The sequence below is a fragment of the Epinephelus lanceolatus genome, chromosome 9 (genome assembly GCF_041903045.1).
Source record: "Epinephelus lanceolatus isolate andai-2023 chromosome 9, ASM4190304v1, whole genome shotgun sequence".
Taxonomy (NCBI): domain Eukaryota; kingdom Metazoa; phylum Chordata; class Actinopteri; order Perciformes; family Serranidae; genus Epinephelus; species Epinephelus lanceolatus.
This window is the reverse complement of record NC_135742.1, coordinates 15,379,176-15,398,698: the sequence shown is the minus strand read 5'-3', so window position 1 is coordinate 15,398,698 and position 19,523 is coordinate 15,379,176. Positions and strand designations below refer to the sequence as shown.

At 41.9% G+C, this 19,523-nt stretch overlaps 1 protein-coding gene across 2 annotated transcripts; it reads left to right on the top strand.

Annotated features, from left to right (window-relative positions):
• The first annotated feature begins 606 nt into the window (after positions 1-606).
• LOC117252102 (somatomedin-B and thrombospondin type-1 domain-containing protein) lies at positions 607-18,305 on the top strand. Of its 2 annotated transcripts, none has more exons than XM_033618786.2 (5): positions 607-1,091; positions 12,441-12,623; positions 13,027-13,117; positions 15,374-15,532; positions 15,958-18,305. In XM_033618786.2, exons 1-5 carry the CDS (start codon positions 842-844, stop codon positions 16,061-16,063), a joined length of 789 nt encoding a protein of 262 aa, XP_033474677.1. In that variant the 5' UTR covers positions 607-841; the 3' UTR covers positions 16,064-18,305. The 2 variants fall into 2 exon arrangements, with proteins under 2 accessions (XP_033474677.1, XP_033474676.1); XM_033618785.2 differs by having other exon boundaries at positions 12,438-12,623.
• The last annotated feature ends 1,218 nt before the right edge of the window (positions 18,306-19,523 follow it).

The following is a 19,523-nucleotide window of genomic DNA, read 5'->3' as shown; positions in this document are numbered from 1 at the left end:
AGTGAAGGGTGAGTAATGTTATTGTTCTCCAGTCTTTTGCTCCAAAGGGTGGATGCTCTTAGCTCCACGGGATGAGTGGAGGATCATTTTGTTTCTGCAGCCCAAAAAAGGACCTCGTCTCTCACCGCAGCAGCTGTTGGCTGAATCTTATCTTCATGTAAACTTCTCTCTTATTTACTGATTTTGATATAAAGTGGCTGCGCCGCTGTCCGTGGTGCTGAATTTGATTTTCTGATTGGAAGCTAAAATATATGTGAATGGTTTTAGGCACTTTTCACAGATATCTTTTCACTCGTGTGAAACTGTGTTTTTGATTCCTTGAAGTGTTTATGGTTGCAGTTTTGGTGCAGCGGTGCAAAGCACTGTAAATATCAGAGCTTATTTTTCAGTGTTTTCCCCTCAACTGAACTTTTCCGATTTGCATCTCACGTGTATCCCAGCAGCAGAGGTGGTCCAACACACTTTGAGAGAAAAATAACACGTTCAGTAATACCAGTCATTTGTCAAGCAACAAATTGCGCAACCGAGTGCGCAGGAGAGAGGCACCGAGAGGGAGGGAGACTGGTACTGTACGTCTTTCCTAATAACCAACAGTAGCTGTGAGGGGCGGTGTCCGGCACACTGATAGAGGAGAGCTGGTGCGCACACAGGCTCCACTTTTACACATCACTTGTCCGCGTCAAGGTGTCAATGCCGAACTTACCTCGGATTTGGATTTTAAATAGTAATTTCCACCAGTGTAACATAACTCAGCTTTAAGCACCACCCAAAGTGAAGCACACACCACCAGAGTGTGTGCGCGTGTGAGTGTGGAGCAAGTGGATCCAGAAAACCTTCCGTCATGGGAGCGCACGGATGGAGCGCAGCGCGTCTCGGGTTTGTTGTTTGTGGATACTTAGCGTTTTTCTGCGGGCAAATTGTTCCACGGGCCGAAGCGGGCTGCAGGGAGAGAGAGAGCCCAAACTGCTGCACCGGCCGGAACAACGAGTGTTTTGAGTACAGCAAGAGAAAAACTGTGTGCTACTGTGATACCTACTGTCAGAAAACCGGAGACTGCTGCGAGGACTACCAGCGTGTGTGCCAAATATCTGGTGAGTTGCTTGTTTTATCCTCAAATTCTGCCTTTAGGCAAGGTTTGGGGAATATTAACACCTATACTGTACAGATAGTAGATTTCATCTGTGTCCTGTCTAGTGATGCCTGTTGTTCATTGTTGTCCAGTTTGAGCCAGAGATGACTGGCATTGAGGTGACATGGAGACAGTGAGACATACTACACATAGCTGTCTCCAGTGCGCCCACTAAGGCTGTTTGTTTTAAGTGACCATTTGTAAGAGGGGTATGTCCTGTCTTCATGGTGTTTTCAAAAGCAGGTTGCATGTGTGTGTTTTTAAGTTTGTAGGGTTGACCCCTGGCCCTTAAAACCAGGACATGAAGTGGTTGGAAAGTGGAGTGATCATAACAAAGTCACAAATCAGCAGGGTAGTTTTCTCCTCAACAAAGGAAGACCAAGCTGCACTTTGAATCATGAGAGAGAGGTTAATTATTTACAAAATCCTTAAAATGTGAATGAGGCTAACCTCTTCCCTCATCAACCTGGCTGCTGCTATATATGGACAAATGAGGGAATGGACATCATGGGAACAGACTGCCAAAGATGGTCAGGAATACAGTAGAGCCGTGTCTGAGATGTGACAGAGAGAAAACACTTAGACCAGTAACTGAGGCAGGTCTTTCTGTACAGTGTGTTGAAACAGCTCAAGTGTACGAGGAGTGATTATCTGTGCACAGATACACTCAGTGTGTGACCCTCGTCTTAAGTGCACACTAACAAGCACCTGCGGGGTCGGTCGTATGGAGTCAAAGAGCACTTCAAATGCTGCAGGGGTCCCTCTATTTAAGCAAAATCAGTGTATACACAGGGAGCTTTGGTTTGAGTGTTGTATCTGTGCTGTGATGTGAACAGGCTGCCTCAGACAGACTTGAGTCAGTCACTTACAAGTGTGTACAAAGGTACTGTCATGGAGGCTGTAATAAACTTTATTAGATCTCCTGTTTATGTCAAAGATAGCTGAACCACTTGTTAATCACTGCAGCGTGCAGTCAATTTCAAAGAGACATACATGTGTTTTGCACATTTCAGTCAACTTAATTAAATATTTACAAACTTTACATTACAACAGGCCTTTTGCAAAGCAAATAGGTGTAGGTAATTGATGTTTTAATGTTTTTTTACAACTTGAGGATCCCTTAATCTGGTTAAAATTTGATAGAATTTCAGTAAAACTCAATCTGTATGTCGAATGTGAGGGTTTTGTTTCAACATTTGGGGGATTTGGGGTCCTCTGCAAGGAAATTTTGAGCATCAAACTCATAATTTCCTCCATTCCGGTGAACATTTATGCACCAGTTTGTACCTTTTCTGCATCAATTTATTGAGTAAATGTCTTAAATTTTCTCAAAAACAAAAGTCCTGTGCTACTTTCATGTTTAAAATATTAAGGGAGATATGTCCCCTGCATCCTCCCAAAATCTACACCTATGTTTTGGGGCTGCCTAAATAAAGTTAACTTGAATTTGGAGTCTTTAAACTTGCTTGAGACGTGATCAGTCCCAGTAAGCATCATGTCTGATATTGTCAGATGGTCACACTCTGCAGACTCTTGTAATCAACCATTTCAACGGCAGTATGTTAACTGGTAGACATGTTTGACTGTAATGTAAAATTAAATGTAACTTCTAAACCGCAAAATCTGCTAAAACTTTCAAAAACACCAGTATAGCATGGCAAATGTTGAAAAAAGAGGTTTCTTGCAGTGCATAAGTCAGTATAAATAAATATACCCTGCAATGCTGCAAACAGCAGATGTATTGGTATCAGCAAATACATCTTACCACACATAGGAAAAAATACAAATCACTTCAAATCACAATTTATGTTTTTGATCCACCAATCAGTCAAAGAGTTATGTAGAGACAGTATTTATCACCCAACAGCCAGCTGAGTGGAGTCCAGGCATCACTTGATCCATCCCACATGTCTGCCAAATTGAAACTTAACAGAAAGAGCACAGGAAAGCACCTCAAGTCAGTGTTGAGTCATCACTGCACTGTTTAACAGCAGCTGGTTCCCTCAGAGGTCAGCTTACGGCCGCCATGTGTACCGGTTCACTCACGTGTCAGATGAGGATTTTTTTTCATCGCTGTGGACCTCATGTGTCACTCTGACAGGTCAATCCTCATGTGACATCGTACAGAAAAAAACGTCACACAGTGGTGTGATGCAGGTGTTACAGGTTGGACAATGTTTCCCAGATGAATGTGGTCACTCTGCAGGATATCTATAAACCAGGATGTGTGACAAGCCTCACAGTCATCTGCAAATTGGACTGGTTTATTCTTACAGCTGTAAATTTGGGAGTGTGTGTTTTAAAAGTTTTTACAGTCTTTAATTTGTTTAAATCTGAACATGAAAACAAATCAACTTGGCCATGACCTGTACATGCTCTATGGCTCACTGAGCACTGAGTGATGCAGTGAAAACCACCTTGACTTCCTCCCTCTGCAACCTGAGCATCTTACAGTTAAAACACAACATGCATCATGTGGCTTGGCTCACTTCCATCAAAGCGCCCTCACCCACATTACACTCGAACTTTATCTGATCTTGATCCTGCAGCTCTGTAACGCATCAAGGAGTCTGTCTGTGTACTGTCTGTCACAGTCTGTAATTTAGCCGTGACAGCTGTGGCTGAGCGAAGAGCTTGGAGTGGGTGACATCAGGGGAGAGACAGAAAAAAAACTGGCAGACTGTTTGCACCACTTGGACACAAACACTTAAAGCTCTTTAGAGTTTAGATGGTTCTCTCCAGAGATGTCATTCAAATGTTTTTTTTGGCAGGAATATGTGTTGGTTGTAAACAGCGTGGGGGATGTTCCTCTGCACTTGAGAGCTTAGAATTATTAATGTAAAACAAGTCGATGTGGAATGTTTAAAGGAAAAACAGAGATCCTCCCTACAACTATGTAAAACAAGTTTAAGTGATGTGCAGTCAGTCCTGGATTCACCTCTTGTGGTCTGGCAACTCTTGCTGCAGCGGACTGACAGAACAGGTCGATAGCTAGTGTGTTTTTGGGGAGGTTGAGGTTTTAAAATGTGATTGCATTTCTGGAAACATAAACATTTCAGCAGAACAACCCACCAAAACTAGTTCCTAAATAAAGTTATGGAGTTGTATAGTCGAGCTTAGTTTTAGATCCACAAGTTAATTTAAGTAGTTCTTGAGGTTGAGGAGGTGATAGACAAAATGTAGGGCAGCACATTATGTAATTTTTTTTTATCGTCATTGTAAGCCCTCACTGTTAGGCATCATCTGATTGCTCAGAATCTGCGTGCATGCGAGTGAGGTTAGTGCTGTTTACTGCCCTGCATGGTTGAAGCATGAAATTGTGACAAGATGGGTGCAGACAAAAGTGTGAATGCCAGAGAGGAACTGGTGCCTAAAAAAACAGCATGCCAGCTGTTTGGCAGTATTTTGGATACAGGAGAGAAAATGTGTCATGAACAGGCACTGTGCAAGCCTTAGTCAAGAACTTAGTCCACTTTATATCTGTTTATATGTACACATATTGTACTGACGATATTCAATAATGTTATTGCATATTATATCTTTTTCTTTTTTTGGAGCATGCGCAGCGTGAGAGGTTGAGTCCCCTCGCAGTGTGGTGTGCAATGGTCAAATAAGTGAGAAATTTAGAAATGTAACTTATTTAAAAATAAAAAAGTAAAATGGAATGTTTAATCTTTGAGCTGGACCTATGACAAGTCAAGAAAGACGGACACTGAAGGCTTCTGCGATGCCTAATGTTACAAGATCACAGGTGGCAACCCAGGCGGACACGCCAGCCGCAGCAAATGCTAGGTGTGATGACTTGGAAAGTAAGTTAGACAAACTTTTAAATCTCCAAGCAGCAACCAACACACTGTCATCTGTGTCATGTCATCCATTATCATCTGGATAAAAAACTGAAATGCTAGTGAGTGATATGCACGAGCAGGTGGTTGGACAAGGGGCTCATCAACACCGCATAAGAGAGCATGAAATTAAACGACAGCTTGCAATGGACTGTACTGATCAACTTGAGAATCGCCATCGCCAAAATAATCTGAGGACTCTTAATGTTCCCAAATCACAGGAAGACAGAGTGGGGATGTTCGCTTTTCTGGTAAATCTCCTGGATAAAGAGCTGAAAATATAACTGAGAGAAGAAGTCTATGAAAGCGCACGCTGCCTCGGCCCATTCAGAGTATATTTTTCTCATATCGTGTAGCCCTAATACAGCAAGGTGACACAATTTCTCGTGTAACATCCCCTTCCCTTTGGTGTCAAACTTTATTTAAAAGGTACAAAAGAAATGCAACATGGAAGATGAAAGAGAAGATGCCTATATCTGGACTGACAGAGGATTCAGTACATCGAAACTTAATGCAGTTTCAGTTGTGGCCTCCTCCACAATATAAGGCATATGAAGACATTTTTTGCTGGATATACTTTCAATTTCTTCACCGTATTATGTGATTACCACAGGGAACAAGGGGTTGTTAACAGAAATCAAGGATATTACCGTATATAACAGAAGAGGAGGAGGCAACTTAAATTAAATTATATTTCCCATGGGGGAGTTTTCTCCTCTTGTAGGAGTACCTTTTGGTTATTTCCACATCCTCCCCACAGTAAGTCTCTAACTGCTCATTCCTCCTCAGAGATGAAACCTGCCCACAGGAGGATGGAAGGGGCAGCTCCTCTCCTCTCCTGCTGTGGTGTCTGGTAGTTCTCACTTCAGCAGGAAGACATATTGTAGCCTCAGATGCACCAGAGCTTCCCTCATCATTCATCTGTTCCTTCTGCAGGCACTTCTGCTTCTCTTTCTTTTCCTCTAGGGAATGGTATGCTGTCATGCCATGATGTTTTCATACGTTCACTCCTAATTTTTCTTCTTTGCTTCCCTCACCTTCTTCTTCTAACTTCTGTAAGTAGTGAGTGTTCTTACCCAGCTTGGCTGAGATGAGCCAGCTGTTGTAGTTTTTGGGACAAACAGCATCCCGCCCAGTTTCACATATTGCACGCACTGATAGATGCTCCTGATTGCGAACTTGATGGTCTTCATCTGGCCTCTTCATGACCAGAAAACATCAGTATTCTGTCTTGAACTTGGAAGGTGTCAACACTTTTAATGGGAAAACTTTTCACTGCAGGTCTGTGAAATATCCATGAAGACATTTAAGTTCCTTTACATTGCTTTCCATCTGTGGTAGAAAAAACGGATATCCTAGACAATTTAAACCAAAAACTATCTGCATGGCAAGATAAGAGATTAATAAGATTGATTAATTAACAGATCATATAGATTCTGATCCCCAGAGGATGAATCTTACTGACTTTGGTGATCCCCTGACTTTTTCTCTAGCGCCACCATGAATTTGACATTTGTTTGGTGTAAGTGAAATTTCTCATTAGGTGGATTTGTGTAAAACGTGTTACACCCGTTCATGTCCTTGGTGAGCCCTGATTTTTTTTTTTCCACTGTAAAATGTTTTGTTTTACATTTGGGCGAACCAACACTTTAAGGGCAATTTCCATCGCTGTGGCAGCTGTAGCTCAGAGGGTAGAGTGGGTCATCCACCAATCAGAAGATCAGTGGCTCGATCCCAGCTCCTCTAGTCCGCATGTTGAAGAATCCTTGGGCAAGATATTGAACCCCAAATTGCTTCCAATGGCTGTTCCATTGGTGTGTGAATGGATGAATGTGACATGCAGTGTAAAAGAGCTTGAGAGGTCAGAGGACTAGAAAAGTGCTTTAAAAGTGCAGTCCATTTACCATTTAATAATCAGGTCAGCCTCAGCTGTGTTTTATGTTTAACTCCAAAATGCTAGCATGCTAACATGATAAAATAAATAGGTCCACATAGTAAATATGCCTGATTATTATCAGTATGTAAGCATTGTTATAGTGAGCATCTTAGCATGCTCACCATAAAATGTTACTCATCTTAGTATTGCAATTGAGGAGCAGTCTTCCTCTAACGAGTCGTTTATTAGTTAAACTCAAATCCAGAATGGTTGTATATAGTTTTCTGTGTCTTTCAAGTAGTTTTTTTTATGGAAACCGAGGCGGTATAGCTGTGCAGGTTTCCACATTCCACTTTTGTTGCTGCTTTCATTCCTCACCTGTTGCCACAACTGTGAAGAAAAGTTCACATTACATTTTTGGATGGTGTTTTTAAAGGTAAGCAGGTGAACTTTCACTGACAAGAATATCTCATTTTCTGTTTTATGTCTATCTTTATTTCTTTCTTTGTTTTTGGTTGTGTTTTATTTTTGTGAGGAGCTAAAGTGAATATTCAAAAGTGATAACTGTTATTTGTGTATCATATCTTTAGTTAATATTATTATGCTATGATCAAATTCTGGGAGGCCATGAAGTGCAAACGTGTCTTAGTGTGTTAAATTTTAACAGAAAATCTGTCTCAGCTGTGTTTGTAATGAATCCTTTTAATTAGTTGCTTGGCTTGGCTCCTCTTTTCAAGATGTCTACAGGAAACATTTATGTGCAAACCTGTTATTAGGGCTCAGTCCCGTGTCCTTCACCCCTTTTAACAGGCTTCTCCCTTGTGTTGCCAAACATTATAAGGCTTGTCTGATGGGACCAAAGCCCAGCTCTGTACACAGGAGGGATGTTGGCTGTGGGGATTTTGAGGTGCGGCGGTCCTCTAGAGCAGCTGGACATCTGGGTCCCATCAGAGAGGAGACGGAGGGAGAAGAGAGGGGGTGGGAGAGTGAAAAAAAGGAGACAGATGGGGAGAAAGAACAAGGGAGAGTGCGAGACAAAGTGATAAATGGAGAAGAAGATAAAGCAAATTGGGCAAGCAGGTCTGATAAGTCTTTTGTTGTGAAACCCTAAAATGGAAGCAGAATTCAGGGAGAGTGAAAGAGAAAGCAAAGGAATGTCAATACGCCATTATCTCACTGTAACAAGTGTGACTGGAGATTGGCTGACAAGTCAGGAGATAAAAGTGCTGATGTTGGATACACATTCAGGGGTTTGGTTCATTTAGTGGCATTTGTGTGAAGCTCTGCCAACTGCCAGGAAAATTAGCCATAGTGCCGTAAACTTCTTCAAAACAAACCCATATTACGCTCAATATTTTTCAAAACTTGAACTGATTTTTTTTTTAGCAAGCTCAGAGGAAAAAAAATACAAAAATCTTCTATATTAAATGTCCAGTGTGTCTGATTTAGGGGTATATATATTGACAGAAATAGAATATAACATAATAAGTATGTTTTCTTTAGTGGATAATCACCTAAAAATAAGAATTGTTGTGTTTTCATTACCTCAGAATGAGCTGTTTATAGCTACATAGGGAGCCAATTCTTGTCCACCATGTTGTTCTACTGTAGCCCAGAATGGACAAACCAAACAATGGGGCTATTTGCATTTTTGCATCAGCCACCACAGTTAGCAGCCTCTCTCATTCATGTAAAACAGCTTTGTTCAGTGTTTGTAATGGTTAAAATCACCTCTGTGGATAATTTGTCTCCTGGTAAAAACCTCTTAAAATGTCTGGATCTTAAGTTATCTGAGTAAAAAGGTGAGCACACATTAGCAAGTACTGGGTTAGCAGGCATCTGTGGCATGCCAAACAGCGTAGGAGAAACACTGAATTTTTAATGTGGAACTGTGAAATCTGTACTGCCACTAAATCCCCCTAATCTTGACTGTTCCTTTAAATAACAAAAACTAAGGGTGTTTTCACACCTGCCCTGTTTGGTTTAGTTCAGTCAAACTCAAGTTCGTTTGCCCCCTAACTGTGGTTCGTTTGGGCAGGTGTGAACACAGCAATCACACTCAGGTGCGCACCAAATTCAGCACATCCAATGCATCAAAACATTGTTTTCTATTTGGAGCCGCGCCTCGTTTTCAAACTGTATGGTTTGACTAAAATGAACAATGACAGCAATATAGTCCATGATGACCAGCGCTAAAATCAACCTGCGTAGTTGTCCTTCCATTGTGACATTAGAAAGTGTCACCTTTATCTTGTAAGTGTACTCTTCTTCAACGTTTTGTTTACTTCCTGGATTTTTCCCGCATGGAAATTCTGACCAATCAAGAGCAGCTTTCTCGCTCAAGGCATTTTATCTGGTCCGCTTGTAAATGCTGCCGTGAGAACACGAACCAACTCTAGGCAGTTATGCACCTTTGAAACAAAATTAGTCCCTGATTCGTACCAAAGCAAGACAACTCTAGGTCTAATTAACCTTGTGCTCCAAAAGGTTAGAGAATACATGTCTAAAGTCAGTAACAGAAAAAAGACATGGTTTGTGTTTGAAAACACTTCGTAAAAAATACCAGCTGATCGAAAGGACAAAAGCTTAACATGCTGACAACAAGTACCATTTGTTTCCTGTATTGGGGTTAGAGGTCAGAGGTGGTGGCATACTTTCCAACTGGGGACTTTCTCGTCAACAATGGGGACAGGGGACAACAGCGGCTGTAAGCTCTGTGTGGGTCAGGCTGTGTCAGGCTGTCAGCAGGGTTATCATGTGGGTGGTGGGACTGTCGCACTGGTGGTACCACAAACAGAGCGGGGGGACCACCACAGTTAGGTAATTGCCTTCTGACCTCTGGTGGCTTGGGGCCAACAGGCTGAGACTTCCAGACTGGGCCTCAGTCCTGTTAGTGTGTGTGTGTGTGTGTGTGTGTGGGTGTGTGTGGATCATAGCCCTGTTTCCCCTCGGGTGCGAGAACTCACTGACCCTATAGGTTTCATTGCACTCCCTCTGCAGCAAAGACCTCATCTGCCCTGCTTTCTTGTGTTTTTCCCACGATGAGAAAGAAAAACAGCAACTTAAAAAGCGCCTCTGTGAACGTCAGAGGATGTAGAAGAGGGAAGGAAAGGCGAGGGGTAAGGATAAGACGAGGTGGAGGAGGCTAGAAAGCTGATATGGTTGTGGTGTCTGATTCGATCACGCCCTTCAGTAGCCTTTCAGGAAAGCTTATGTCACTTTACAAGTCTGCACAGGGGTAATGTGTATGTCTGTGTGTTTTAGGGGTGATGACTGAGGGTGGAACAGGCCCAAGTGGGTGGGTTGATCTGACAGAAATTGTTTTCGATATGTGTGTATGTATATGTGTGTGTGGTGATCTGGGAAAGGCGAGTGTCAGGTGGGCAGCACTAATGTGCAGGAATGCAGAGATTCCACAGTGGCTTTGTGGATCGGCTGTGTCACTGAGACAGCCGCCCCCCCTCCAAAACCCCAACAGGACCATGGGAATGAACCAAACAGGCGGCACCTTGAAAGCTCTCCCTCTCTCTTTCTCCTGTTCACACACATACTTATTCACTTGCAGCATTGTACTGTGGGGGCGAGTGAGTATTATAAAGACAGAGTGAGGTAGATTAGATGGCGAGGGAGGATTAGATTCAGTTATGGTATATTTATCCTCTGCCTCCCTGTAAGTTCACCAAGAACATCTAAGAGCTTAAAGCTGTGTGCACCTGCTCTCATTGTGTTAAACTTTTATTGTCTACACAGAAGCTCTACACCAACATCAGGCTTTTTCAATAAAGTATTCTGGTGTAAACATAAATGTTGGCATTTATCAATTTGAGTGCCTCTTGAGTGCCCCTTGAGTGTTTATGTGTTTGTATGTTTATGGAGTGGGCACTTCCTCCCTAAAACAAGGCTGTTAAATGTCTGCTGCAATTAAATCTCTGTGTTGGACAAAGCCTGATTACTGCTGGAGACTCTTGGCTTTGATCAGAGCAGCCATCTAACTAACACAGCTTCCTCTTAGCCTGATGTAATTGGCTAAATCAGCCTACTGAACGGGAAGCCTGATTGCTGCTGCTGCTGTGTGTGTGTGTGTGTATTTGTGTGTGTGTGTGGTGTAGAGGGAAACCAGAGAGAACAGGATGCAAAATTAGCCCCTTATTTAAATGGCCCCACACATGTGACCTGGGTCACAGACTTCCTGAGTCTGGGGTTTGGCTGATCTGACATTAGCAGATGGTAATGACCCAGTCACTCGTTTGCCACCCACCTACCTGAGTAAATGCCCAGTGAAATATTATGCAACTCTGTATCTGGGTGTGTGTTGCAGCTCCCACTTTCAGTTAGGCATGACAGCAAAGATTAGGGGAAAGTTTACAACTACCCCTGGGGTAAAGATCAATTCATTTTTCAGAATTAAACCATTTGCTGACAGCTGGCGAGAGTTCCTCTGAGTCTCACAAAAAAAACCCAAAACCTTTCTCTTCTGCTTTAGTACATTTAAATCTTCCCCCCGAAATTTTCAATAGTGGCGGCCAGAAAGGGCCACTGTGAACCGTAGAGAGGAGCACATAGGCTAGTTGAAAACATGTCAATATGACAGTTACAGAATTGCATACTGATATACTTTGGTTTCTTATTTTACAGTTAATATCACTAATTATCTGATGTGCATAGGCCAATACCAATATAGTTAATAGCTTGAGTTCCACAGCACTCCTGTTTCAATGTCTTATATTAGTCGATTTTTTGCTCTTCAAATAGGCCGGTAGTTCTTATCCTTAAAAGGATAAATATACTGTTTTTACTTAAAGGAGTACATTGATTATAAGCAACAAAACATTTACAGGGAACAAGCCTTCTCAAGTTAAGGGGAGAACCATGGGTACCCATAGAACCCATTTTCATTCAGAAATTTTGAAGTGAGAATTCAAGGTACCTCTTGAAAATCACCATGCAGGCTTTCTCCTCACCAAAATGTAACCTAAAGGACAAGACGGACCAAACCAACATCAAAGAACTAGCGGCAACAAATGTAGACTTTTGCGTCACCTCAAGTCCAAAACTTCAGAACACATCGCAAAGATGACAGCCGACCAGCATGTCGGTCTGCACATGTGTGAGAAGAAATAGCTCTCCATACCAGCAGAGAGCAGTAGACCGTATTTGTCATTAAAAAAGGGAAACCTAAAAGCCGACAAGACAGATTCAAGATAGTAATTAGCCAGTTAGCACATTAACAACACAACAGAGTGTTGAAAGAACAAAGCATATTTACCGTGAGCCAGCGAACAAAAACACAAACCATCACGAAATGTTTCTGCTGAAGAGTTCAATGGCGAAAGAGAAATAATTCTTTCTTAGTGGACCCCCTGGACCCCCCTTTGGGGTGCCACTGGACAGGAAACTCATCTCACTTCCCCAAAATGTATGTTACCTTCTCTGTACATAACTCTGGGAAAACCTGAAGAAACCTTAAACTCCAAGAGGCTCTTTCTTTATATATTTCTTGTTCATATTTTATGATCTTTTCCCCATCTTTAGATTTAAAGGTAATCTAAAACCCTCAGCTGATCTCTCTGTCTCCCTGCATCCCCAGCAGCCATTGACTGTGTAGTGGGATCGTGGGGTCCCTGGTCATCGTGCACATCTCCATGTGGAGTTGGCAGCACAGAGAGGAGTCGCCAAGTGTCCGTTCCCCCTAGAAACGGAGGCACGCCCTGTCCTGACCTCAAACAGCGTCGAGGATGCTTTGGAAACAATGCCATATGCAGCACCGCAAAAGGTGAGGCTATGACATTTTTATGCCGTGTCCGTGCATTTATGCATGTATGCTCTCCTGCTCTGAACTCTGTTACATATTAATCTAGTGCTTCAGTATTCTCTGGGGTACCTCTTGCTAACACTTCTGCTGTAAGAAACAGGCCTTATCTCCAGCTGCACTATTTCAAACGCCTCAGTTATGCTCTTTACTGTTGAATCATTTTCCTGGTAATAAAACACCAGAACACAGATAAGTAGAAGATTTCCAAAGAAATAACGCCACTTTGAGTCATCTGATACATCAAGTCATTGGGATGACTTTCCTGTAATTAAAAAAAGATCCCCTCCTCTGGAAACAAGAGCCTATCTGACGTGAGTGCTTCCTTTTTCATTTCCACCTTTTTATCCCCACGCCTGACCTGCAGAGGTGGCAAAGATCCTGCCTGATTCCTTTAAGAGGAACTTCAAGGACCCTTGGAGGCGACCACACATGCTGATGAAGGAGGAGAAGGCCAGGTAAGGCCTCTATTATCAGACTGCAAACAAACACACAGACTGCTCACTACTGACCCACCCAGCCCATTTTGTTTTTGTCTGTAGCGCCGGCTTTCATGTGCAGTCGATGTAGAGAGGGTGTAATTACAGCTGAAATGTGTGGAGCACTGAATGATCCTACGTCCTGGACAGAGAGTGAGACTTTATAGCAAGTGAAGAGTAGGCTATTGCATCAAAAATGCTATCTGTGTTTTGTGTGAAATTTACCAAGTCTTACCTTAACCAACAGCTTTTTTTGCCAGCATTTTATATGGCACGAACCTCTTTTGTTCCAGCTCCAAGGCTGCATTTCAACATCTCAGATACAGCTAGATTTGACTTCAGGTTCATATCAGTTTTTTCACAGTTTCAACTTAGTTTCAAAGGTCACTATAAGATCAACTTTGTGCTCCAAAAGATTAGAGAACACAGATCATGTCCAAGGTTTCCATAGCAGGCAGAGCCTTGAAATTGCTTTGACTGTGTAACATGAAGGCTGTCGTTGAATATTTGCATCATGAGCTGACCTTTACCGATAAGGCAACCATAATCCATGTAAGAGGCAAAGCCTTCCTGCGTAGATCATCATTTCTGAGAACATCTGAGCTGATTGCTGATGTTCTCAGAAATCAGGGAATAAAATCGCTGTTGGTTTCCTGACAGCCCACAGCTTTTTACACTGATTGAAATGGACATCGGATACCTCTGTTTTGACTGAAGTAAGAAGTATCAGGGGATTGGAGGCACATTACTCATGAATGTAAGCCATGCAGTAGGATGATTTCACAGAGACATCTGGTGTGCTTGATGATGGGTCCCTGGTGTTGTCATGGCAATTTGCCCTGGAATCAAGGGGTTAAAATGACTTGAAAGCATGATCCGTAGTTGCCTTTGGATCTCCAGTTATATATATGAAATTATCTGAGGTAATATGTTTCATGATGATGTTTAGGTTAAAAATTGCCAGGTTGCTGTTATGTAGTTCTTTGAATTTGTAAAGGCTTAACACAGACCTGTGCTGATAACTTTCAAGAGTTAAGACATAAAGGTATTGTGTGTTTTAACAGAGCGCCTGTGTTGTTGGTTTGAGGGATTTGCATTATTTGAAGTTTTGCAGCATGAACAAGTTCAAGCCCAATCAAGGGAGAAGTGAGGAAATCCCCCTTGTGTTAAAACCTCATTATATTTGTCATTTCTGCAAAATGTGTAAATAATCCCAAAGGTAGATATGCTAATGAAAGTTGCTGATGGAATCCATCAAGCATAAGTGATAATGTTAATTTCTTCTTCACTTCTCTGCACTCTCTCTGCCTTACTTATTCACTCCTTCTTTTCACTTTGTTTGCCTTGTTGCAAAGCGTTCTTCAAATGCAAGCATTATCAGACTAAATTTGCATGAGTTTAAATTATAATGTTACTGTTGGACAAAATCTCCAAGAACCACTCTGAAAAAAAAATGCAGCTTCAAGTTTTCTTTGACAAACCACCCCGCTGGGAATGGTGTTTTGTCCCAGCTGACTGAATCAGAGACAAAATAAATAGTGCACAAGTTCAAAGTGCCTGCCAGAGAACACAGTGATCAGAGAAACACGACTTTATTATTGTTTCCAGTGCACAGACTGAGCTGTGTTGATATTAGGATACTGCAGGTGACCGTGACACTGCTGAATCACCTTCAAATGGAACAAATCTCTTATCGGGAAAGTTTGATTTGTCCTTTGTCTGGTTATAGTCGTGATCAAGCACAGCTTGCTGAGGTGGATGATCACTTGGCTCCCATAGATCAGGCCATGTTGGATCGCTTTTCATTGTTAACTACTTCAGGAGAGGAGGAGAAAAACTCTTTTTAGAGAGTTTAAACCTGACTTGTGTCTCTGTATTAATATGGACTTTTTCTTTTGTTGTTGATTTTGTCGAGGCATACAGATGTTTCTCATTTCATTTGGCGCACTTTCTACCACATTAATACGAGGGAAAGATAACAGTCTGAAGCTCAATCCAATGAACAAAAAGTTAGATAGTGAGCCCTTGGCTGTGTGAGCAGCACCTTGTTTAGTCAGGATTAGGATCAGGTTCTGAGTCCAGAAATGTGTGATTCGACCTTTTGACCCCTGTATTTTTATCTATTTTTTTTTTTTTTTTTTTTTTTTTTTTACAGATTTACGAATCAAATGTAAGTATACCTGAGTTAATCATTTGTGACACTTTTCTCTCTCTGTCTTTACCTTGTGCTTACAGTTACTGTGTGTACCTGCGGTTGAAACAGGCCAGTGCAGCGTGTAAGCTTAAACTGTGGAGTGCTCAGCTGGTGAGAGAGAGGCTGGTCTGTGCAGAGTGTCAGAGCGATGCCATGTCAAAGTCAGACCGCTGTGGAGGCGACGGCCTACAGAGCACCAGGTAAACCAAGCAGACAAAAGAAAACCACGGACAAGTTCATCCATTACACCTCAGATAGTTTTCAATTTAGGGTAGTGGGTCTGCGTGGCTTTTAATGTAGCTTAGCCATCTGTAGAATGGCTGGACAAAAACTAAAAATTGTCTGAGCTTCCCCCCGAAAGCTCTGACAACATTCAAGCCACTTTGTGTAGACTTTGTGGCTCAAAGCAACATCTGCATTGCCTGGGTCCAGACCTTTGAATCCACAAACATCTGCATCTATTTTCGCTTAGACTGTCTTATTGTTTCTACAAACCAAACCATATGTCACCCAATGAAAGAACTGAAATAAAAGACAAAGTGGACTTTAAAAACAAAACAAAACAAATACAAAAAACATTTAAAACACACTATTCCATGCCTGACATGGTCCTTATCTTCCCCAGAACTTTCTGGGCAGCAGCTTCAGTCCCAGGCTGTCATGGTTCCTGGGTGCGAGAGTCGTCCTCTGAGAGCTGCCGATGTCCTCCCTACTCCGTGCTCTTCGTGTGATCCGACATGCAAACCCCAGACATCTGTATGCAGGGACAAGATTTCCCTCGACACCTCCTGCTAACTGTGGAGAGCCCTGCCAGCCAAGCCAGACCCCTCCAATCCAGAGTACTGGATGGGTAACTCAAGGACATCAGCAGCATCCTGCCACTTTTTCCTTTCACCTCATACTCTGTACTGTACATACTATTAATAAGCACACAGAAATTCTTGCATTTAACTTCAGATTTTTCAGCCACATTATGTACTTATTCTCCTCCAAAGCACAGCGACATCTATATGCCTTTTTACCTCTGAATCTTTGCTATCTACCTCCATCAATGCAAGTGCATTTGTTAATGCATAATGTATAAATATATAAATATATTATTTTGCTTTATACATTTTCTACTTTTGATTGTTTACGTGTTATGTATATGTGTCTATATAGCTACACTTATTTGTATCCAACAATTTAAACACCAAACAGCAGTTGCTGCACCCAATTTAAGCCCCAGTCCAAAGGGTCCCTAAATCACCTGCAGGTTGGAGATGCTGAAAACTGGTTCATCCAAATTGTATCCATTGCTGAGAAGTCTTGTATGAATATATCTGTGTTTTACAGTTTTGTCCCTGTTATTGTTTATTTTCAACAAAAACATTTATACCAGCAAGTCAAGTTGAATATCAGGTATTGATTCTCAGGTGCTGAGATTTGTGTCTTTGTCTCCCATCAAGCTTCCTCTTTTATATCTGCCTCCTCTGACGGTCGGTCACTGATGTTTTTAGTAGTTTAAAGTGACTCATAGCTGAAATCGGTCCCTTCTGAGTAGACCTAATAATGTTGGAGAGGAAAAAGAGCCATTTAAGAGAATTTCACTGTGGTTCTCTCTGTCCTCTGTGTCCAAGACTGAAAAGAACTGCTTCATAACTATGTTTTCTCTCACTCCCTGCCCTGCTCAGAAATCCTATTACCATCAGTAAACTGTCATCCAATATAACCATTACATACAGCCATGTTACTCCCATTTTATTCATTAACAGAATCTCCTCCCAGCACTCCCCTCAGCTCCTCTATCTGCACTTCTTTTTCTTCTCCGCCCTCTACTGAGGTCAACTGGCTCAGTACGCCTTCCCGCATCTCTTGTACTTCTGGTTGAAATGAACAGTGTGTTAGATTTAGGGGGATTTAGTGGCATCTAGCAGATTGCAATCAGCTGAAAATTCTCCAGGTTGGAATTCCTTCAGTGTTTAGTGTTCAGGAGGTTTTTATCACAAGCAAAATTATCCGCAGAAGTCTCTTCCTAACCAACACAAACAGACCAGTAATTTAAAACTGGTAAAACCACTGAGTAAAGCAGTTTCATGTTACAAATCAGTGTTTCTGCGACACTGTTTGGCATGTTGAATGTCGCTAGCTAGCCTAACACCTGCGAAAGTGTGCTCACCTTTTATGTCAGTGAAGATTCTCAGTCATCCAGGTCATGGTAATCTTAAGAGCTATATCGTAGCCAGCTGGACTTGCTTGAGTTTCTTGAGGATGTTTCGATGTTTCATCCAAGAGGCTTCTTGAAGGCGAACTCTTGGATGAGGGGCTACGATATAGCACTTAAAATTGCTCACCTTTTACTATTATAACTTAAGATCCAGATGTTCAGGAGGTTTTTACCAGGAGCCAAGTTATTTCCAGAGGTCTCTTCCTCTTTAAAACAAAAGGACCCGGTGATTTAAATCAGTAAAACACCAAATAAAGCAGTTTCACGGAAAAAAACAGTGTTTTTCCAACACTCTCACTGCAGAGGGGCTGCGAACTGCGGTAGCTAACGGGATAACATGAATGGCCCTATCTTGTGCCAGTGTTGTCTTGTGTAGTTTGTCTGATCTGGGCTTCTGTAGAAACATGGCAAACCAACATGGTGATATCCAGAGATGAATATCTGCTCTGTATGTAGATATAAACAACTCATTCTAATATAACAAAAACACAAGGTGATTTTACTCTAAAGAAAACATATTGCATCTCTGACAATATATATTCCCCTAAATCCTACACACTGGACCTTTAAGACAAGGACAAGTTCAGTCTCAGTAGAGGGCTTTTTTCTCTGGAAAGCTGTGACTTTCTCTCTTTCTCTCCCTCTCTTACATGTATGTGTCTGTGTTTGTGTGTTTATTTATTATAAAACAAGTGATGATTTTATTAGTGCAGCACAGCATATATCTGTACACTGTCCATTAGTGAAAATAAACAGTTATACTATCATCTCTTCCCCTCTTGTCATATTTTCTAATGTGAGTATTGCACTGCATCACTGCATTAACATTTCTGACCTCTCCCCTCTGCAATTACTACGATGGGGCCAGCCCTGCTAAGTATATCCCTCAGTTTAACCGGTGTTTACACGCAGTACTTTTTCACAGTTAAAAGAAGAGCTCCGCTGAACATACACGTAACAAACATGTACCTATCATCAACATATTTTTGTTGCATTCTTTGCATTTTTGTCCCGTGGTGTTAACGGGATGACGACAAAAATGACAGCTAATGTGTATAATCATGCTTTCGTGCCACATTCTGCCACAGTTTGGAGTTTGTTTTCATGATGTAACTGCCAGAGATGATGGGTGGACAGGCTAAACATTAAGTCTGAGTCACTGAGCAACTTACATCATCACGAAATACATCTGTTACTGACATTTTTTGGTTTTCACACAAGTTCAGGAGATACAGAATTTAAAGGCCGCTTTGCCTCCTCCTTTATGTGATATATGTAGTTAACTGAACACGGAGGAGGGGATGTCTAAACCTTGACTCTGACCCTGACAGTTGTTTATAAAGACATTGCTCTTTGTCCTTGCTGACAGTTTAAACATTTGCCAACCACATCAGAACCTTCTGTTTTTTGTGCAAAAACATAAATTGGTTGTTGACTGTACAGCACAGCCCTTCATCACAAACCAGTATGTAAGCAGGAAGGTAATAAGACTAAGCAAAGGAAAGATAAAGTAAAGCACAATTTAGAATAGATTGGCAGATGTAAATATTACATATGCCTCCTAAGTTTAGACAGTAACAAAGACCACTTATTGTCTGTGTAGATAAAGAGCATTTTTGTCTGAAGACCCAAGACTTGACCCAAGATTTGACAAATCAACACTCCCCACATTAGTCCTTTGAGGAAGCTTCATTCTCCTGGCCACTTTCATGTGTTCCATCTCAGAGGCACTTGAACTTTACCTCCTCCATTAATCTCTCCGGCCACCCTCCCCCCTTTCTCTGCACTCCTCCCTCCTCCCTCTCCCCAGATCCCTACCAAACTCCCCTCGGTCAGCACAACTCTTTATTTTCTCTTACTACAACAGTGGCAATAGAGTGCTGTCAGCCTGACAGTCCATCCCCTCTGAAGCAGGCTTTACCCCCCTGGCTGCCCTGCCTCTGCTGCTAACCCGCTTTCCAAAGGGCAGGAAGGCCCATCTCTGG